The following is a 22480-nucleotide window of genomic DNA, read 5'->3' as shown; positions in this document are numbered from 1 at the left end:
CTCAAGTTTTGAAAACTACACGACCGCCCCTCAAAGTTTTAATTAATAAAGTTCCATCCTTCTATCCACACATTCTCCCTCTCCCCTTCGCTCACTGTGAGGCTAATGGCCACCGTATCCCGGCCACCGTTTTTCAACCCGACCCGCCCCAAGAACCAAATTGTCTGCGGAAAACCCAACAACGGCGACTCCTCCGCCTTCCAAGAGAAGAAGCAGGTCTCCGTGGACTACGACCACGGCACTCACCACGTCTCCACCCGAATCACCGGCCTCACCAAACAACACATCCCCAAACGCCATCGTTTACGAGTCGAAACCGAGCGTTTCCAGAAGGACTGGGCCGTCTCCGACGTCGTCGACCGCCTCTACAAGCTCCGCCACTGGGAGGACATCGAGGGCTTACTCAATCAATGGGTCGGGCGCTTTGCTCGTAAGAACTTCCCTGTTCTCATCAAGGTAAAAATTTCAATTCCGTTTCGGAGCTGTTTATGTTGTTGATTTAGGGTTTAGAGTTTGGTGTTTGCATTTGTGTGTGAAATTTGGGTTGCTTGCTTTGTTTGTTTAGGAAATGACAGAGAGGGGTTCGGTGGAACACTGTGTGCGAGTGTTCGGGTGGATGAAGAACCAGAAGAACTATTGTGCTCGCACTGACATGTATAATATGATGATCAGATTGCACGCTCGGCATAATCTTGTCGATAAAGCTCGCGGCTTGTTTTTCGAAATGCAAGAGTGGAGGTACTTCTTTTTGTTTCTGTACTTTTTACTTTCGGCCTCTCCCATTTGGTTAGAGTTTAGGTGAAGACTAGCACAGTTAAGACAGAGGAGAAAGGATAGCAGTTCAGATGAAACCCGAGTATAATGTTCAAAAGTCGAAACCCATTGTGAATTAGTGAATTACAACTAAGTGAGCAACGGCGACATTGGCTCCATATAATCAACAAAGACATTCAACTTCTTAATTTTATCACATTTGTTGTCTTTATTCACAATAACTAGAAAGTTTGCGATAATGAATTTTTGGTAGGTGCAAGCCTGATGCTGAGTCCTACAATGCTCTTATCAATGCACATGGTCGAGCAGGTCAATGGCGTTGGGCCATGAATCTTATGGATGACATGTTGCGTGCAGCTGTGTGTATTTTCTGTGTTCTTCTTTCTAATCTTAGCGTGTCTGATTTGATGTCAGGAACTTTTATCTTGTCTTTGATTTCTCAAATGATGCATGGGGAGAAATGTGTGCAATATCACATATCATAGTCATAGCGTAGGGAGAGAAAGGGAGAGAAAGCATTGTACTGATTTGTCTATGACTCTTCAGTCTTTAGACTTTCATTTTGCTGTCCATTTAAAGCCTTCATGTTGTTTTGAGTCACACATGTCTTTTAGTGCTTTAAATTCAGATTGACTTTGAGTGTTGATTGAGTTACGTCTTCGCCTGTTCAATTTTTTTCTGGAGTGAATTTTCTTTACCTGTTACACCCTGCAGCTTAATAGCTCTTTTCCATATAAATTAAAAACCAAGGTTCTTCTGGAACACCTTAACTTTATAGGTCAAACCATCCCATCTTGTTGGGCTAGTTAGATGATGTAGTTCTTGTTGCATTCCAAATTTATTTGTAATGTTAATCTACAGATTAAGGTTATGAAACAATATATCATTCCCAAATCAGAATCAATAACCTTCCCTTCATCCAATGTACAGTAGATTTGATCTTTGTTAGTTGATATCATATCGTCCTTGATTTTCATGAACTTATCTTATGGGCAGATCCCTCCTAGTAGATCAACATATAACAACTTGATCAATGCTTGTGGATCTAGTGGAAATTGGAGGGAAGCTTTGAAAGTATGCAAGAAAATGACAGATAATGGAGTTGGGCCTGATCTTGTGACTCACAATATTGTTTTATCTGCATACAAAACTGGGGCTCAGTATTCAAAGGCTTTATCTTATTTTGAACTTATGAAGGGAACTAATATCCGTCCAGACACAACCACCCTTAATATTGTTATATATTGCCTTGTAAAGCTTGGACAATATGGGAAAGCCATTGATATTTTCAGCTCTATGAGAGATAAGAGAGCTGAATGCCGTCCTGACATTGTGACATTCACCAGCATCATTCATCTGTATTCTATGTCCGGGCAGATAGAAAATTGTACAGCTGTATTCAGTACAATACTTGCAGAAGGCCTAAAACCTAACATTGTTTCATACAATGCACTATTGGGTGCATATGCTTCACATGGGATGAGCGCAGAGGCATTGTCAGTTTTTAATGAGATAAAGAAAAGTAGTTTCCGGCCAGATGTTGTGTCGTATACATCCCTACTCAATTCATACGGAAGATCACAACAACCTCAAAAGGCCAGGGCAGTTTTTGACATGATGAAGAGAAACAACTTGAAGCCAAATCTTGTGAGCTATAACGCACTGATTAATGCCTATGGATCTAATGGTTTATTAGCTGAAGCGGTAGAAGTCTTGCGTGAGATGGAGCGAGATGGAATTCATCCAAACATTGTCTCAATATGTACACTTTTGGCAGCTTGTGGACAATGCGGTCAGAAGGTGAAAATTGATGCCGTGCTTTCAGCAGCGAAGCTGCGAGGCATTGAATTGAACACAATTGCATTTAATTCAGCTATTGGAAGCTATATGAATTTGGGAGAACATGAGAAAGCTATAAACTTGTATCAATCTATGAGAAAGAAGAAAGTTAAACCGGATTCTGTTACATACACTGTGTTGATAAGTGGCTGTTGTAAGATTTCAAAACACAGTGAGGCAATAACATTTTTTGATGAAATGGTGGATTTGAAAATTCTTGTTTCCAAAGAGGTCTACTCATCTGTGATCTCTGCCTACAGCAAGATGGCAAGTTTTTGTTTAGCCAAAGTTTCCCCTTATTATATTGTTGGTTACTTGTGAGCAACGTCATTAATTCTTTTGTCTTTTTATTCATTACAATAACTCAGGGCCAACTTACAGAAGCAGAATCTATATTCAACTTGATGAAAACGGCTGGTTGTGCTCCTGATGTAGTTACATATACTACAATGCTGCATGCGTATAGTGCTGCTGGTAAGATTGTATGTTAAACCTCTGGCATTCTTGGACACTAGTAGGATGAAGCACCCATGGAACTTAATCTTTTAGTGGTCTTTGTATAACAGAGAATTGGGAAAAGGCTTGTGTTCTATTCCAAGAAATGGAAACTAATGGCATCCAACTAGATGTCATTGCATGCTCAGCTTTAATGAGAGCTTTTAACAAAGGAGGCAACCCATCCAGGGTTCTTATTCTGGCTGAAATCATGCGAGAAAAAGAAATTCCTTTCAGTGATGCCATTTTCTTTGAAATGGTATCAGCCTGTAGCTTGTGAGTTGCTTCTTCTTCTTCTTCCTTTACTTTCTCTACGAGTAGTCGTCCGCACATTTCCTTGTCCTTCTATTTTTCAGTCTTATTAATAGATTTATCTGTTCTCAATTTGAAGACTTGTCTTATTCTTCCACTGGACTGATACAAGTTATACAACATTAGCTTACATAAAATGGAATTGTTCGTTACGAAAATTTCCCATCTAAGTTGAATTTACATTACGAATACAAATACATTCATCTCTATGATACATCCTGGAAAAATTGCTTATTTATGTAAATTATGAAAAGTATCTTGTGTCCATGTTTTGTATTACTATTTTGATGAGTAACTTGCCTTAGCATCATATATGTCCATGTTTTATCCTTGCCATATTTTAACTTCATCTCTGTTCCCAATTATTAAATTTGCTTCAATGAGGCATTATAGTTTTATGCTTTTGTCATAAATTCTTTTTTCGTATTAGGTTTCTTTTACCTTTTTTTTTTGGACAAATTTTTGTGTTAGTTAAGTAACTGAAAATTTGAACTTTGAATGAAGATTACAAGATTGGAGAACAACAATGGAATTGATTAAGTTGATTGAGCCCTCACTACCTGGAGTTTCAATTGGACTTGTGAATCAACTTCTGCGTATTCTTGGAAGAAGTGGAAAGATTGAAACTATGATGAAGGTACCTAGAATTTCTCTAGTATTTGATAGATAAATGTTACAGAGCACACTACATTTATGCAATCACCAATTTGCTTTCATCTATCCTTTTTTTCTTTTAAACTGAAGTTATTGGAAGTTAAATATGCACTATTCTGCAAACTCTGATTATGAATAGGTTTTTTTTCTTTTATCACGGTCATTTTGAACTCTCTCTCTCTCTCTCTCTCTCTCTCTCTTCCCCCCTCTATCCATACAGTTATTCTACAAGATAGTGGCATCCAGTGGTGATATCAATTTTGATACTTATTCAATTTTGTTGAAGAATCTCCTGTCTGTCGGAAATTGGAGAAAATATTTTGAGGTAACCTACACATCAAACTTCCATTTATGCACTTGTTTTAGTCAAAGTAAATGCTGTAATAGTTTGCATCATGCTATTTGTTGGTTACACACACATGATATGAAGGCCAAAGTCCAATTACATTGGCATCATATTGAGACAGTACTTGTTCTTAATTTATGGTGCTCTAGCAAAAGTTCTGCATGTTATGCATTGAGTCTCGAAGATAAGAAATATAAGAAATTACCTAGTGAATCCATGTGTAACAGTTGGGTAGGGCACTGTCTTAGAACAAAGATTTGAACTTTGTCAAACTGAAACCACAAATGTGCCGTGTTTGCATGCAAAATTTAATCTTTGCTTGCTTCTATAGGTTGTAAGCGATATGTGGCCATTCAACAGTGTAATGCAAGATTCATCTTACACCATCTCATGCTTATGTCAAACTCAAAATTCAAACAATATATTTGCGTAGGTACTACAATGGATGGTGGATGCTGGAATTCGACCGTCAAGCCAAATGTACCTTGATATATCATCTTTTGCACACAAAAGCGCTGGAGCTGAATATGCTACTCTTATAAAAGAAAGAATTGGTATGCACATGAATATATCCTTTTACAGAATTCTGTTATTTTGAAGCCTATGCTTTGTTTATGCCAGTTGAAATATTTGGAGGAATTGGTGTTCCCTTTGGGATGTGGTTGGGTAGGTAGGTATGATATATATGGGTTTAGTTAAAAAATGAGCATTTCGATTGCATGAGAATATTTTTGTATACCTGTTTTTCGTAGTACTAGTTTTCTGATTCTGTGATCAGAAAACAAAAGTTGTGTGGTAGCCGTTCAGTCTGTTGAGCATGCCAATGATGAATGTGTTTATAACAAGCTGTGTCATAACTGCTGCTGTCACATTGTCGAAATAACTAATTTTACATTCCGCTGCAATATCTTCATGTGCAGCTGCTTCTTTCAGTCTAAGTGGTCGACATTTTTCCTTTTGCTCTTTATCTTCGCAAAGTCCTTCACGTCACTTATTGAATGATTAGATAACTGAATCGGGTTATGAACTTCTGCAGAACTTTTAAAAAGAAAATCTGGGTACCAAGATTTGACAAGCGAGCCCTGCGATACACATTCCACCTCTTCGCTGATAAGTAGAACGAAGGAAGAGAACCACAGGCTGCTGGAGTCAACAATGGCTGGTACATATGCAGTTGCCGAGTACCATCTGTAACATATTTGATAGGCCGAAATGCAATATAGGAGATGATGTGTAAGTTTTGTAGAGCTCATCCGAGATGAGAATGGTAGGAATGTTAGTAATTGCCCGATATATAGCCTGTAAATGAATTCTTATTCCACATTCATGTGTATCTGTTTGGACAGAACCAAATTGCAGTCTCTCCAACCATTTCGATGTAAACAGATTCAAGTTACAACAACAACAACAACAACAACAAAGCCTTTTCCCACTAAGTGGGGTCGGCTATATGAATCCTAGAACGCCATTGCGCTCGGTTTTGTGTCATGTCCTCCGTTAGATCCAAGTACTCTAAGTCTTTTCTTAGAGTCTCTTCCAAAGTTGTCCTAGGTCTTCCTCTACCCCTTCGGCCCTGAACCTCTGTCCCGTAGTCACATCTTCGAACCGGAGCGTCAGTCGGCCTTCTTTGCACATGTTCAAAATCACCGGAGCCGATTTTCTCTCATCTTTCCTACAATTTCGGCTACTCCTACTTTACCTCGGATATCCTCATTCCCAATCTTATCCTTTCTCGTGTGCCCACACATCCCACGAAGCATCCTCATCTCCGCTACACCCATTTTGTGTACGTGTTGATGCTTCACCACCCAACATTCTGTGCCATACAACATCGCTAGCCTTATTGCCGTCCTATAAAATTTTCCCTTGAGCTTCAGTGGCCTACGACGGTCACACAACACGCTGGATGCACTCTTTCCATCCAGCTCGTATTCTATGGTTGAGATCTCCATCTAATTCTCCGTTCTCTTGCAAGATAGATCCTAGGTAGCGAAAACGATCGCTTTTTGTGATCTTCGCTAGATTGCTCCGGTCATTAGTGTGGATAAGTATATAAATGGATAGAGATAGGAAAGCAAACACAAGATGTACGTGGTTCACCCAGATTGGCTACGTCCACGGAATAGAAGAGTTCTCATTAATTGTGAAGGGTTTACACAAGTACATAGGTTCAAGCTCTCATTTAGTGAGTACAAGTGAATGATTTAGTACAAATGACATTAGGAAATATTGTGGGAGAATGATCTCGTAATCACGAAACTTCTAAGTATCGGAGTGTGGTGTCGTCTTGACTTGCCTTATCTGTCTCATAGGTAGATGTGGCATCTTCTCTGGAAGTACTCTTCCTCCATCCAGGGGTGGTATCTTTAACTGGTGGAGATGCACAAGGTAATGTATCAATTTCACTTGAAGCTTACTTGTAGTTTCAGGCTTGGTCAAGCGCGATACAAACCATGTAGTAGGAGTCCCCCAAGTCGCCGAGCTAGGGGGTCTGCTGAAAGAGGTGACAGACAAGGTAAGCAATCAGAGCTCCGACTGATTGTTCACCTTCTCCCCATCTTGCAGCAGCATGAAGGATAAAGAGAAGAAAAATGAGAAGAGATGATATGAGATACTTTTGCTTTTGAAGAAGTAACTTTCCACAGGCTTATTCTTGAACTGAGCTGGAGGGTTTTCTGGTTTCCTCCAGAGTATAAGGCCGACTGAAGAATTTGAGGGTCAAAACAAGTCCATCAAATCTAGAGTACGTTCCACCCTGCTGATATGGGATACTTTTGCTTTTGACAGAGTAATGAATGTATCGGCACGTGTGCTGTTACGCTTGTCTCCACATGCTTCCTTGTATCCTTCGCACTTGCCCTATCTGTTCCTCAAGCAGATGCGGAATCTTCCCTGGAAACATAAGATGTTGAAGATGAGTACTCGAGAGCAATGCCAGGTAAGTAATCAGGTAAGGGGTTCCAGGCAGTCAGTTCCTGGCTGGAAGCTTGATTCCAAGTGCTGACTGATTGCTCTCTTTCTCCTTGTCTTGCAGGTAAAAACAAGGCCAAAAGAAAAGACAGGAAAAAAGCATGATATGGGATACTCTTGCTTTTAACCCTGATGATATGAGATATTCTTGCTCTAGTATAGCTTGTTTGCAGAGGTATTATCGGGGGAAAAGAAAGCTGAATATTTCGAAAGGCTTCGTTGGGAGTGCCCTCTCAGATATGATGAAGGGTTGAGCATTTTTGCAGGTCTGCCTGTCCGTTGGGGATGGAGGTCGACATATATAGGAGTCTCCCTAACAACAAGTAGTAATGCTATTCCTTTACCCTGCTTGGTCATAGCACGGTAGTGGGAGCTGCCAGTTTCACATGTTTTAACTCTGTCAAAGCACTTTGAAAAAGTGGTCTGTGGTATCTGGCTCTCGAGATTCGGAGAACGATGCCTCTTCGATTTTTGAGAAAGCAATCATGCTGGGGGTATGACTCTCGAGATTCGGATAGCAGTGTCTCTTCGATTTTTTAGGAAGTAATCATGTTGGGAGTCTGGCTCTCGAGATTCGGAGGGTGGTGCCTCTTCGATTTTGGAGCAAGCAATCTTGTTGGGAGTGTTGTCTCGAATGTGAGTAAAGGTTGGGCATGTTTGCTAGTCTACCTTGCCACGAAGCACAAAGGTTGACACACAGGGACTTTCCAATTATCCAGCAATGGTACTGTTCCTTTACCCTCTCTTCGATTTTGAGAAAGTAGTCATGTTGGGAGTCTGGCTCTCGAGATTCGGAGGACGGTGCCTCTTCGATTTTGGAGCAAGCAATCTTATTGGGAGTGTTTTCTCGAATGTGAGTAAAGGTTGGGCATGTTTGCTAGTCTACCTTGCCACGAAGCACAGAGGTTGACACACAGGGACTTTCCAATTATCCAGCAGTGGTACTGTTCCTTTACAGTTGTGGGTAATAATATGGTAGCTAGACCTTCAAAATTTATGTGTCTAAACTTTTGTTAGTGCTGTTTCTTTGCTATTCTTTTACCTTTCTTGGTCAGAGCGATGTAGTGGGAGCTGCAAGCTTCACGTGCTCAACTTTGGCAGAGAACTTTGGCAAAGTTATTTGTGGTACCCATGAGCTATTGTTGCGTGTGGGAAGTGGGTGATTGAACAGTAAGATTCATGTGCTTTCTACTTCACCAGAAGTCTTCGACAGAATGCCCATAATTTCTGCAAAGCTGAGTGTGCGTGTGACAGGTGTTGACAAGGCTAGAAAAGTAGGTGCCTCTTCGATTTCTGAGATCGGCCCTCGTGGTCTCTGAGCAGCCCAGCTTTTGAGAAAGCGAGCGCCTCTTCGATTGATTCGGAGAACGATGCCTCATCGATTTTTGAGAAAGCAATCATGTTGGGGGTCTGGCTCTCGAGATTCGGGGAGCAGTGTCTCTTCGATTTTTGAGAAAGTAATCATGTTGGGAGTCTGGCTCTCGAGATTCGGAGGGCGGTGCCTCTTCGATTTTGGAGCAAGCAATCTTGTTGGGAGTGTTTTCTCGAATGTGAGTAAAGGTTGGGCATGTTTGCTAGTCTACCTTGCCACGAAGCACAGAGGTTGACACACAGGGACTTTCCAATTATCCAGCAATGGTACTGTTCCTTTACCCTCTCTTCGATTTTTAAGAAAGTAGTCATGTTGGGAGTCTGGCTCTCGAGATTCGGAGGACGGTGCCTCTTCGATTTTGGAGCAAGCAATCTTATTGGGAGTGTTTTCTCGAATGTGAGTAAAGGTTGGGCATGTTTGCTAGTCTACCTTGCCACGAAGCACAGAGATTGACACACAGGGACTTTCCAATTATCCAGCAGTGGTACTGTTCCTTTACCCTTGTGGGTAATAATATGGTAGCTAGACCTTCAAAATTTATGGGTCTAAACTTTGTTAGTGCTGTTTCTTTGCTATTCTTTTACCCTTCTTGGTCAGAGCGATGTAGTAGGAGCTGCAAGCTTCACGTGCTCAACTTTGGCAGAGAACTTTGGCAAAGTTATCTGTGGTACCCATGAGCTATTGTTGCGTGTGGGAAGTGGGTGATTGAACAGTAAGATTCATGTGTTTTCTACTTCCCCAGAAGTCTTTGACAGAATGCCCATAATTTCCGCAAAACTGAGTGTGCGTGTGACAGGTGCTGACAAGGCTGGAAAAGGCTGGAAAAGTAGGTGCCTCTTCGATTTCTGATATCGGCCCTCGTGGTCTCTGGGGAGCCCAGCTTTTGAGAAAGCGAGCGCCTCTTCGATTTTTGAGATCGGCCTTCGTGGTCTTTGAGCAGCCCAACTTTTGAGAAAGCAAACGCCTCTTCGATTTCTGAGATCAACCCTCGTGATCTCTAAGCAGCCCAGTTTTTGAGAAAGCAAACGCCTCTTCGATTTCTGAGCAGGCGCCTCTTCGATTTCTGAAGCTTCGTCGAGTGCAGATTTTTATAGGGGCTGGCATTAAGTTCCAAAGCACACTTGAATCTCCACCAGTAGAAGCTTCATTCTTGCACTTCTAAGATCTTGATTTGTCCGACCTCTTCTCTCTTCAACACCTTTGAAAATGTCTGGCCCCTCCGACCGTCGTTTTGACTTGAACCTTGTTGAAGAGGCAGCCCCGCCTTCTCCAGACAACATATGGCGCCCATCCTTCGTCTCCCCTACTGGTCCTCTTACCGTTGGGGATTCCGTGATGAAGAATGATATGACCGCTGCGGTGGTGGCCAGGAACCTTCTCACTCCCAAAGATAACAGACTACTTTCCAAACGGTCTGATGAGTTAGCTGTTAAGGATTCGCTGGCTCTCAGTGTTCAGTGTGCAGGTTCTGTGTCTAATATGGCCCAACGCCTATTTGCTCGAACCCGCCAAGTTGAATCATTGGCGGCTGAAGTGATGAGTCTCAAACAGGAGATTAGAGGGCTCAAGCATGAGAATAAACAGTTGCACCGGCTCGCACATGACTATGCTACAAACATGAAGAGGAAGCTTGACCAGATGAAGGAAACTGATGGTCAGGTTTTACTTGATCATCAGAGATTTGTGGGTTTGTTCCAAAGGCATTTATTGCCTTCGTCTTCTGGGGCTGTACCGCGTAATGAAGCTCCAAATGATCAACCTCTGATGCCTACTCCTTCTAGGGTTCTGTCCAGTACTGAGGCTCCAAATGATCCCCCTCCGGTGCCTTCTCTTTCTGGGGCTCTACCGACTGCTGAGACTTCTCCTAAGCAACCTTTGTGAGGGCTCCCTCTTGTGTGCTTATTTTGACTCATGTATATGTACATATTTGTAGCTTATCGGGGATATCAATAAATAAGTTTTCCTTCATTTCAACGTATTGTGTTAAATACACCAAAGCCTTCTTCGCTAAGTTCTTTGAATTTTCTTTTGTTAAAGCTTGTATGTTGAAGCTTTCTGAGTGGAGCATGTAGGTTGGGGTAGTGTTCTCTTAATTTCCCGAATGAGGAAAACTTCTCGGTTGGAGACTTGGAAAATCCAAGTCACTGAGTGAGATCGGCTATATGAATCTTAGAACGCCATTGTGCTCGATCCTGTCATGTCCTTCGTTAGATCCAAGTACTCTAAGTCTTTTCTTAGAGTCTCTTCCAAAGTTTTCCTAGGTCTTCCTCTACCCCTTCGGCCCTGCACCTCTGTCCCATAGTCGCATCTTCTAATCGGAACGTCAGTAGGCCTTCTTTGCACATGTCCAAACCACCGTAACCGATTTTCTCTCATCTTTCCTTCAATTTCGGCTACTCCTACTTTACCCCGGATATCCTCATTCCTAATCTTATCCTTTCTCGTGTGCCCACACATCCAACGAAGCATCCTCATCTCCGCTACACCCATTTTGTGTACGTGTTGATGTTTCACCGCCCAACATTCTGTGCCATACAGAATCGTCGGCCTTATTGCCGTCCTATAAAATTTTCCCTTGAGCTTCAGTGGCATACGGCGGTCACACAACACGCCGGATGCACTCTTCCACTTCATCCATCCAGCTTGTATTCTATGGTTGAGATCTCCATCTAATTCTCCGTTCTTTTGCAAGATAGATCCTAGGTAACGAAAACGGTCGCTCTTTGGTATTTCTTGATCTCCGATCCTCACCCCTAACTCGTTTTGGCCTCCATTTGCACTGAACTTGCACTCCATATATTCTGTCTTTGATCGGCTTAGGCGAAGACCTTTAGATTCCAACACTTCTCTCCAAAGGTTAAGCTTTGCATTTACCCCTTCCTGAGTTTCATCTATCAACACTATATCGTCTGCGAAAAGCATACACCAAGGAATATCATCTTGAATATGTCGTGTTAACTCATCCATTACCAACGCAAAAAGGTAAGGACTTAAGGATGAGCCTTGATGTAATCCTACAGTTATGGGAAAGCTTTCGGTTTGTCCTTCATGAGTTCTTACGGCAGTCTTTGCTCCTTCATACATATCCTTTATAGCTTGGATATATGCTACTCGTACTCCTTTCTTCTCTAAAATCCTCCAAAGAATGTCTCTTGGGACCCTATCATACGCTTTTTCCAAATCTATAAAGACCATGTGTAAATCCTTTTTCCCATCTCTATATCTTTCCATCAATCTTCGTAAGAGATAGATTGCCTCCATGGTTGAGCGCCCTGGCATGAACCCGAATTGGTTGTCCGAAACCCGTGTCTCTTGCCTCAATATATGCTCAATGACTCTCTCCCAGAGCTTCATTGTATGACTCATTAGCTTAATACCCCTATAGTTCATGCAATTTTGTACGTCGCCCTTATTCTTGTAGATAGGCACCAAAGTGCTCATTCGCCACTCATTTGGCATCTTCTTCGTTTTCAAAATCCTATTGAAAAGGTCAGTGAGCCATGTTATACCTGTCTCTCCCAAAAGTTTCCACACTTCGATTGGTATATCGTCTGGGCCTATTGCTTTTTTATGCTTCATCTTCTTCAAAGCTACAACCACTTCTTCCTTCCGGATTCGACGATAAAAAGAGTAGTTTCTACACTCTTCTGAGTTACTCAACTCCCCTAAAGAAGCACTCATTTCATGTCCTTCATTGAAAAGATTATGAAAATAACCTCTCCATCTGTCTTTAACCGCGTTCTCTGTAGCAAGAACATTTCCATCCTCATCCTTGATGCACCTCACTTGGTTTAGGTCTCTTGTCTTCTTTTCCCTTGCTCTAGATAGTTTATAGATATCCAACTCTCCTTCTTTGGTATCTAGTCGTTTATACATATCGTCGTAAGCCGCTAACTTAGCTTCTCTGACAGCTTTCTTCGCCTCTTGCTTCGCTTTTCTATACCTTTCACCATTTTCATCAGTCCTCTCCTTGTATAAGGCTTTACAACATTCCTTCTTAGCCTTCACCTTTGTTTGTACCTCCTCATTCCACCACCAAGATTCCTTTTGGTGTGGGGCAAAGCCCTTGGACTCTCCTAATACCTCTTTTGCTACTTTTCGGATACAACTAGCCATGGAATCCCACATTTGGCTAGCTTCCCCCTCTCTATCCCACACACATTGGGTGATTACCTTCTCTTTGAAAATGGCTTGTTTTTCTTCTTTTAGATTCCACCATCTAGTCCTTGGGCACTTCCAAGTCTTGTTCTTTTGTCTTACTCTTTTGATATGTACATCCATCACCAACAAGCGATGTTGATTAGCCACGCTCTCTCCTGGTATAACTTTGCAATCCTTACAAGTTATACGATCCCCTTTCCTCATTAGAAGAAAATCTATTTGTGTTTTTGACGACCCACTCTTGTAGGTGATCACATGTTCTTATCTCTTCTTAAAGAAGGTGTTGGCTAAGAAGAGATCATATGCCATTGCAAAATCCAAGATAGCTTCCTCATCCTCGTTTCTCTCCCCAAAACCATGGCCACCATGAAAACCTCCATAGTTGCCTGTCTCCCTGCCCACGTGTCCATTTAAATCTCCTCCTATAAATAACTTCTCCGTCTGAGCAATTCCTTGCACCAAGTCTCCAAGATCTTCCCAAAATTTCTCCTTCGAACTCGTATCCAACCCTACTTGAGGTGCGTACGCACTAATCACATTGATAAGTTCTTGTCCTATTACAATCTTGATTGCCATGATTCTATCTCCTACCCTCTTGACATCTACAACATCTTGTACCAAGGTCTTGTCCACGATGATGCCAACACCGTTTCTCGTTCTATTTGTGCCCGAATACCAAAGTTTAAACCCTGAGTTTTCTAGATCCTTTGCCTTACTACCAACCCACTTAGTTTCTTGTAGGCACATAATATTTATCCTTCTCCTCACCATAACTTCCACTACTTCCATAGATTTTCCCGTTAATGTTCCTATATTCCACGTTCCTAAACGCATTTTGCTCTCTTGAACTCTACCCTTCTGTCCTAGCTTCTTCACCCTCCCCCGTCTAATAGGATCAAAGTACTTCTTTTGTGTGTCCCGGGTAAAGTTGATAGGAGCATATGCTCCCAAACAACTTTGAGTGGAGTCGTTCGAAAAGAAGTTTCTATGGCCCCCTTGCTCATTTAACACTGCATCCGGGTGCCGATGGAGATACAGCGACCCTTGCTCACTTATCACTGTGCTCAGGCCACACAGCGCGCCACTTACGGGTGACGCCCTAGCTTTAGCGCGATTTTGTTCTGGATTCATTTTCATAAGGATTCGACGTGATCATGGAGTGCCGGCTGTCGACTACCTGACGCCCTCCCCCTCCTCCTTTATCCGGGCTTGGGACCGGCCATGTAAGACATAGGCGGAGTTAAACAGATTCAAGTTAAAGTGGTATAATTTGTAATCTCAAAGACTCAAGGTGATGTAGCATGATTAATGGTACCGTAGATTTCTAGTTACAAATGCTATGAAATTTTAACAGTCAGAATGCTCGTTGGATGCCATTACAGCGTATTTGTGACCGTGAGTTAGTGATCGTACCAAGTAGAGTGTATTATGGCCAAGAAATTCGGATCCATAATACTTTTACACTTTTGATTACATGACATCCAATGGTTCTTATTTATTCATTAAATGACATGAATGCTTACGTGGATTTTAACTAATATTAAAGATAAAATATAACTGAAAAAAAAAAACATAAAATCTGGAAAATTAAAACTCAAATTAAAAAAATAAAAAATAAAAGGAAGAAACCCTAGTTGTACACAATCCTCTGTCTCCCCTTGTGCAGAAATCGCAAGTACCCCCTGCTCAACCTGCAAGCAGAGACCCCCGTGCTCCATAGTTATCGAATGTTCCATTCACAATCAAGAACTTGAGAATGTTCTGTATACAAATATGCAATGATTTAATGATTTGGTACAAATGAAGAACTAATGGGATTGAAATTTTTCTACAGGTACCACGAAAAAACTAGTTGTTACAGGCTCATTCTATATGCATTCACCATGAAAGATTTTTTTTTTTTTTCCTTTTGAAAATTTGAAGTTTGGCGTAGAGGTTCTTAATTGAACGTAAACTATGCAAGTGCAGTCCTTGGTTCATTTTCACTTGTGCTGATACTTGTTGGTCTCCATCGTGTACATACTTATTGATCGAATAGAAAAGGAGCGGCAAACCATGATCGAAGAAATTTTGGAAAACTACAGAACTCTCAGGCCTACGAGGTACTCATATGCTGATATCAAGTGGATTACAAACAAATCTAGAGACAAGTTGGGAAAAGGAACATTTGGAACAATGTTCAAAGGAAAGCTCTTGAGTGAGATCTTTGTTGCTGTAAAGATGCTCAACAATTCCAATGGAAATGGAGAAGAGTTTATCAATGAAGTGTCAACATTAGGTTGGATCCACCATATTAACGTGGTTCGCTTGGTTGGCTATTGCGCTGATGGATTTAGACGAGCCTTAGTTTATGAATTTGCACCAAATGGTTTCACTGCAAAACTCATATCGTCAGCAGACAGCAAGAACCATTTTCTTGGTTGGGAGAAACTACAACATATTACTCTCAGAATAGCCAAAAGAATTGAGTAAGTTCACCACGGATGTGACCAACGAATCCTTCATTTCGATATCAAACCTCACAATGTACTATTAGATGACAACTTCAACCCAAAAATCTCATATTTCGGTCTTGCCAAGTTGTGCTCCAAAGAACAAAGTGCCGTTTCCATGACAACTACTGTTTCCAAGACATGAAGTTGCAAAACCACATTAGCAAAGGGGGAGATGGAGGACTGCGGACAACTAGGGTTTCTTCCCTTTTTAATTTTAGTTTTAATTTTCCAGATTTTATGTTTTTTTTCAATTTTATTTTATCTTTAATATTAGTTAAAATCCACATAAGCATCCATGTCATTTAATGAATAAATAAAAACCATTTGATGTCATGTAATCAAAAGGCTTAAAAAGAGTAAAAGTATTTGTACAATCCTGACACGGGGAGGTAGTGACAATAAATAACAATACCGGGCTCTATGAGCCTGATAATTGGAATGAGGACAATCTAAATCCCTTAACGAGGATCCATTGGAGGACAAGTCTGGTGCCAACAGCCGCGGTAATTCCAGCTCCAATAGCGTATATTTAAGTTGTTGCAGTCCCTTGATCCTATCCCATAAATAAACATATATATATATATATATATATATATATATATTATGCGTATAAATATTGTATACATGTGTAATTTCTGACAAGCATTTGATTTCTTGGATTGTGCATGCAAATGTTGGCGCATGATGATTCGATATATATTCCAGTTTACTTGGGTAAGTTGGAGGTTCAGTTTGTCATAGATTACTCAAGAAAGTGGCAATTTCTTGTGTAAGCTATCGCTCTTACAGGTACCTATGACGATGAAGAGGCTGCAGCTAGAGCTTATGATCCTGCTGCCTTGAAATATTGGGGTCCTGGCACTCTCATCAATTTTCCTGTGAGATTATTGTCAGCTGATTTCATTTTATTGATTTTTATTCACTTGAAATTTCATCCCTTTTTGGTACTTGGGTTAGCATCTATCCCTAATTAATTGGACCTAATTAGAATTAAATGGCCTAAGGTTTTGGTTGATTGGCTGCAAACTGGACCACACACACACACCAACCAATCTTGTTGACCCTCTCTCTCTCCTCCCTCTCGGATTTTCTTCCATTTCCGTACAACGGTACGGACAACCTCGAACCTAGCTCACTAATCGCAGATCGGGGTTTTGGTAGTTGTTTTCATGCTCCTTTCAAGCTCAGGAGTCGAGCAATACTTTTGGTTGGACGTGAGGACGTCGGGAACTCGAGAACCAGGAAACCCCCGAAGAGGTGCACAGTGACTCGACGTGATCGCGAAGGTTTCAGTGAGTTGTAGGGGTGGCCAGATTATCGTGATTTTTCCGACGAGATTCCTTGAGTTTTAGGACCTAAAAGTGAAATCGACGAATGCAGCGGCACCGGCGCCAGACTCCGGCGAACCAAGGTTGAAGGAAGAGAATATTCCGTCAACTTTGACAGAATATTCTAACATCGTCAGGTAATTATAACGGTATATGTTGATTTTTAACGAAATATTCCCTACACCGTTAGGGAATCCGTTTGGTGTGCCAAGCATGTGCCTACGTGTGGGCCACGTGTCTAGCCGTGCCTTGGCCAGCGCATGAGGGCACGTGGGTGCTCGGAAAAGTTTTCTAAAAATATGGGGATGTTCCTGAGGTTGAGTAGGTCTCGGTGGTATATTCAATTACCCCAATTGAGCAATGTATGAGAAGTTATTACCTAGTTTTGTGTATGTGCTTTTAAATAACGTTTATGTAGTTGTTTCTCATATAGGTGAAACCTATCCTGAGGACTAGCGCAATCAAGCAAGACTCAGGGGCTACGACCCCTCCACATATCAGTGAGTGGGCTTTTGGTTTTCAGTATATACTTATATACTTGGTCTTTTTCCCAGAAAATGAGTTTTAAATGAAATTTATGTTTTGAAATGTCATGCCTATTATATCATGCTTAGACTATGAATTAGTTTAGTGTGCATAAATGTGATTTGACGCTGTGGATGCTCAGGTAAGTACCAGGTAAGTTGTAGACTGTTTATATGAATTGATGATTATGTGAGATGTGTTAAGAGCTCATAACCTGCACCCCGGTGTTAGTGCTCCCGCCCATGGTTAAGGAAACAGTCTTTCACGTGATGTTCACCTTCCACACCATATGCTCACCTTGGATCCAACTTAGATGCACAGTCTTGTCGTACATACCACTTTAGGTGGTTCCAACTCGTAAGTGACCCGTGATTATTCGCACAGTCTTCACGTGATCGTAGCACTAAAGCGTATTTATCTACACCTAGTCATGTCGTACAGACCACCATAGGTGGTTCCGACTCGTGTGCAAGCATACTTGTTAAGCTATAGATTCAGCCGTACAGGCCACTTTAGGTGGATCCGGCTGATATGTTATTTCACCTAAGTTACTTATTCTGTTATTTTGAGATATTTGGCGTGGCATATTTATGAATATCATTTTCTGTGCATGGTTTTGAGATATGTATATATTCTATTTTCTGGGAAATTATACAGGTTTTACGGCGAGGGGTTAGAACTTTTGATAAATGAAATGGTTTTGAAAAGCTTTGTTTTTGCCCACTCACACTTTCTGTTTTGCGCCTCTCCAGGTTTTAGGTAAGAGTGATGGTTGGTGGCTTACGAGGAACTCACGGTAGCTCTGACAGATTATCACTAATGTAGGATTCCCTTTGGGTGTTGTATAATTAGTATTTGTCCTGCTGGACTGCACTTAGGTTACTTATGCTCTGATTGTAAACTCACACTTACTATCGCACTTGCATCTTATCTCATCTAGAACTCTAGTTGGTTTGGTTTTTGTTTATTCACATTTCCTATATTAATATTGCTTCCGCATTGTGCACATGGCTACGTTACCCTCACGTGACGGCCAACATGCCTTGATTCAGGTCGGGGTGTGTCAGCTAGGCCCTAGCTCGCCGCCCGACTAACGTCTAGCATATTTTAGAATCTTGAAATTTTTAACATGAAAATCCTTCCAAGGGCATAGAAGATCCGATCAACGTATTTGTTTTCTTTAACATGAAATAACTAATGCAGTTTTTTTTTTTTTTTTGACAAAACGATAGTGTTAGTTGTTAGGGGAGGGAGATCGGTGTGTGTTGAACAAGAACCAAAATACATAGACATGATTGTTTTTTGTTACTACGGTGAGGCACCATCTGTGGCCATCAAGTTTGAAAAGCGAACCGAAAAAAGGAGGCAAAAAATTGAAATTGAACCGATTTTACAGAAATGGTTTTGATTTTTCGATTCGAGATGGGTATTGGGCCTTCAAGCCAAATTTGCAATCAGAACCCCAATCTGCAATCTCGATTCTCATCCTGCAATATCAACCTTGTTAACGCTCAAATTATGAGGTTAACAAAGACCAGTATGGTCATGTAGTCGGCCCTTGGTGGGCTCGGGATCGCAATGATAAGAAATGAACAATAAAGTTTAAGTGGTTCACCCCTCAAAAATAAGCTATGTCCACTAAGTCACTTGTATATATTGAATGAAACATTAAATAGAGCAGTAGGCATAAACAAGTCTCTCTCTTTTTGTCTGACTCATTCTAAGGTGTACTCACCCTCGATGAGCCCCAAGTCCCTAGGCTTAAGTCTTCCACCGCTTTCGCATTTAATGCGCCAAATACGTAAGTATGATTTGCTAGCTATTCCTCCACCATTTAGTCGATACATGGTGACATAGTGACATCCATTCAGGTCCACTTGCATGTTTTCTTGGGACAATGTGTACCGAGCGCCTTGCTTGATCCCAAAGTTTGTGGGAATCCGCATCCAAGCGTAAAATTTGTCAGCCTTTACGTCCTTTTATATTTCTTTTTGCCACTACAAAAAGGCCATGTGTAGCCATCAACGTATTCGATAACAACAAAACAAAGAAATTATGTAAAGATTCAATAGTCAGTAACTAAAAACCCTCAAAATTAGGTTACTTTTTGAAGTCTAGAAGACCATAATGAGCCCTAGAATTATTCGCCTTAAATAGAAGTAAAGGACTAGAATGGCCATTAGAGAAGGGATAATGCTATGAAAATTAAATTTTTAAACTAAAATTTTCAAATCAAATGATATGTAACAAATAGGAAATAAGCACGTTAATCAACACTTATGTAATAATCCAATAATCAACCACCACACTATTTGCTTTACAAATTTAATTTAAAAAATTGGTCTCGTAGCATTACCCTTAAAATATTATTCCAAAAATGGGATTTAAAAAATAAAAAATTCCCTACAAAATTCAAAAATCAGCGCCAAATGTACGCCCAAACCGACTTGCCCAAACCGACCTGAAAAACCCAGAAGCTAACGGCTATAAAAGTAATACGCGGAGTCTTTGTCTGTCTCACCCGCCCTTATTTCTTCCTTCATCTCCAGCGATCTCAAATCTCTCATCTCTCTCTCTCTCTTTCTCGCTCTCCGGCTCAACGAATTTTAAGTTTCAAATTTTCAAACCTCTGGTCGTCTGATCTCAAATCTCTATTCGATCAATGGAGTTTCAGCGTTCGTCGTTCTCTTTCCGATCTTCCGACTACTGGGTCCATGTGACGCTGCAGGGTTTCCAATCTCCGGCGGACTCTAAGTCCCAATTTTTCGGCGAGCTTTCTCTCCGTCAATACCAGATTTTTCAGAAACGCTTCCACGCCTTTATTCTTGATGAATTTCCACTGGGTCCTGATCGATTCGCTACACTCCGTTTCGCTCCCCGCCAACTCCTACTCCCCGAGTTGCGCGCTCACTTACGATCTCTCTCCTCTTCCCTCAGCCTTGATCCTGCCATCTACGAAGCATTAGCCCCCTGGATCAAATCCATGGCCCGGAAATTGGCAAACCCTAATGGCTCCATGGGCTTTGTTATGGTGGCTACGGTTAAAATCCTGACCATTGAATATGTCGACCAACTGTTTGATGATATGTCCGACTCAATGGCTTTGCTTTCAATTGGTAGTAGTGATGGCGGTTCTACTTCGTCGTCAATTTCATTGGACTTTGTGGTTGAGAAATTGGGGGCAGAGAGATATTTCGAAAGGGGTGACGGCGACCTGGGTTCTTGCAGTGTATGTTTGGAGGAATTGTCTGATGGGACAGCGAGTGAGCTCATTCGGATGCCGTGCTCTCATGTCTATCACCCATCTTGCATCCTTCGCTGGTTCAACATGGATAAGAAGACGTGTCCCAACTGCCGATATAAACTCCATGTGCAATGAGCGACCCGATTTTGATGCTGCTTTGTCAAATAAAATTTGTGATTCTAGTTATGATTCATTAATTCTTTAGTATTCTTTGATTCTGTATTTGTTAGGATTAGTGTCGATATATGTACTTACTCTGTAAATCCCTTTTACAAAACGTAGTTGAAATTGCAATTCTCACAATTTACGTACATGGTTTTCAGTTACCAATTATTTGTTATGATGAGTGTCTGTATGTCTAACATCCTGTTTGGTTTAACTTTGTCTTTATTGTTGTGTTCCTGGCGGATAACTTGTTCATCCTGTTTTCTAATTCCCTTTGCTTTTAATAAAATGTTGGAGAAAAAGCAGTACACATGATTTGTTCTTGATTATGTGTAATGATCTGTTTGGCTTAGACTTTCTTTACTTGAAAGCTACAAAATTCTTGATTTTAGTAGTTCGCATATTTCGGTTTCTGATGAATTACTGTATATCACAACATCTTAGTTCACTTGTGGCTGTCGTAGCATGTGTTTAAGGGAGTACCTTTAGTTGACTTCTAGTTTATCTTCTTATCTAGCCGTGTAAAGATGTATTTTTGCAATACATGTTGGCCTATTTACTTTGAATTCTGAGCTGGAACTGGCATTTCTTAATCAATTTCAAATGGAATGACTTCATACTCAGAGATCTTCCAGTAGAAAAAGAGCATGATAGTATGGCGAGTTCTGGTTCTAAAGAAGCAAGAGACTGAAAATACGACTTTTCAAATACCTTTATGTTCTCATGCATGAATTATCTGCTTTTGGGGAGCATATTAACAGCAATTTCCCTTTGTTTTCTTTGGTGGGAGGGGGTGTTATGGGTGGCTATTCTGTTCATCTTTTGTTTGGTTTTGGGATAGTATGGTCGTCGTACTGAAATTTAAGGTAACATTACTGTTTCCAGTCACTGATAGTATGGTCATCCTACTGAAATTTAAGGTAACATTACTATTTCCAGTCACTGATAGTATGTTAATCTTGCTCTTGCACTTTCTAATCGCTTTCTACGTAATGGAGCTTCAGATCAATTACTTTAGCTAATCATAGAATGCAAGGGAAAAAATATGGCAAGTCTTTGGACACTCTCGGGGTGATAGGGAAATTTAACATCTGGAGTAATGGTTGGCAGTATTGCATATATGGTAACTGGATGCTGCGTTGCCAACTACCTCACAATGTGCAGCTGCCAACTGCCTCAAAGTGATTCCATTATGAAGGAGGTACTGCTTTTCTATTTGATTAATTCTTTATATTCTACTAATGCTAAATTGATGTGAACCAGTAGCTGTAGGTAATGGTTTCTTTCAGTAGTCTAACACCTCCGGTTACTTACTATTCATAAATACACAAGATTTGTGTAGTTTTAAATAGAATTTAGAACATCGATTAGTAATTTGATCTGTTAAGGCATTTCGTGGGCAGTGTTTGTTAATTATGAGAATGTGGTGCACTCTTGTAGTAAAACAATAATGTGACAGAACGCGTAAACTTGATATCTGGTGAGACCGTATTAGGAGACTAGGTGGAGAAGATGATAATACACGTATCAAATAAGTATGTACGGAGAAAGGACCTATTCATTTTTTTATGTTTTTTGTTTGTTTAATTAGTTTTCCATATATGTCACATTTTGATTGATTCCACACAATTTGTGCTGCTAACGCAAAAGATGAAATGCAGCTTTAGCCAATGCAGCTAAAAGAAATTGTTCAAACTGATCTAACAACAAATTCCAACTCCGATGCCAATGAGCAGAAGGGGACATCAATATTAGCTTTGGAACGCAGGAGATTGGACAGAAGTCACAAGTTTATAACTC

At 40.8% G+C, this 22480-nt stretch overlaps 2 protein-coding genes across 3 annotated transcripts; both read left to right on the top strand.

Moving 5' to 3' along the window:
• Positions 1-59: 59 nt before the first annotated feature.
• LOC126591812 (pentatricopeptide repeat-containing protein At2g41720) lies at positions 60-14283 on the top strand. Of its 2 annotated transcripts, XR_007612510.1 has the most exons (11): positions 60-456; positions 566-738; positions 1028-1133; positions 1771-2880; positions 2982-3087; positions 3180-3384; positions 3925-4057; positions 4295-4399; positions 4854-4974; positions 5457-5798; positions 14164-14283. XR_007612510.1 is itself a non-coding variant. In XM_050257514.1 (10 exons), exons 1-10 carry the CDS (start codon positions 106-108, stop codon positions 5612-5614), a joined length of 2568 nt encoding a protein of 855 aa, XP_050113471.1. In that variant the 5' UTR covers positions 60-105; the 3' UTR covers positions 5615-5803. The 2 variants fall into 2 exon arrangements, 1 of the variants encoding a protein (XP_050113471.1); XM_050257514.1 differs by lacking the exon at positions 14164-14283 and having other exon boundaries at positions 5457-5803.
• A 5475-nt stretch (positions 14284-19758) lies between these two features.
• Positions 19759-21003, top strand: LOC126591822 (uncharacterized). Its single transcript, XM_050257532.1, has one exon. The coding sequence runs from the start codon at positions 19934-19936 to the stop codon at positions 20648-20650; it is 717 nt and encodes a 238-aa protein (XP_050113489.1). The 5' UTR covers positions 19759-19933; the 3' UTR covers positions 20651-21003.
• The last annotated feature ends 1477 nt before the right edge of the window (positions 21004-22480 follow it).

This window comes from Malus sylvestris, chromosome 12, assembly GCF_916048215.2.
Source record: "Malus sylvestris chromosome 12, drMalSylv7.2, whole genome shotgun sequence".
NCBI lineage: Eukaryota > Viridiplantae > Streptophyta > Magnoliopsida > Rosales > Rosaceae > Malus > Malus sylvestris.
The sequence above is the reverse complement of the archived record's forward strand: the minus strand, read 5'-3'. Positions and strand labels throughout refer to the sequence as shown.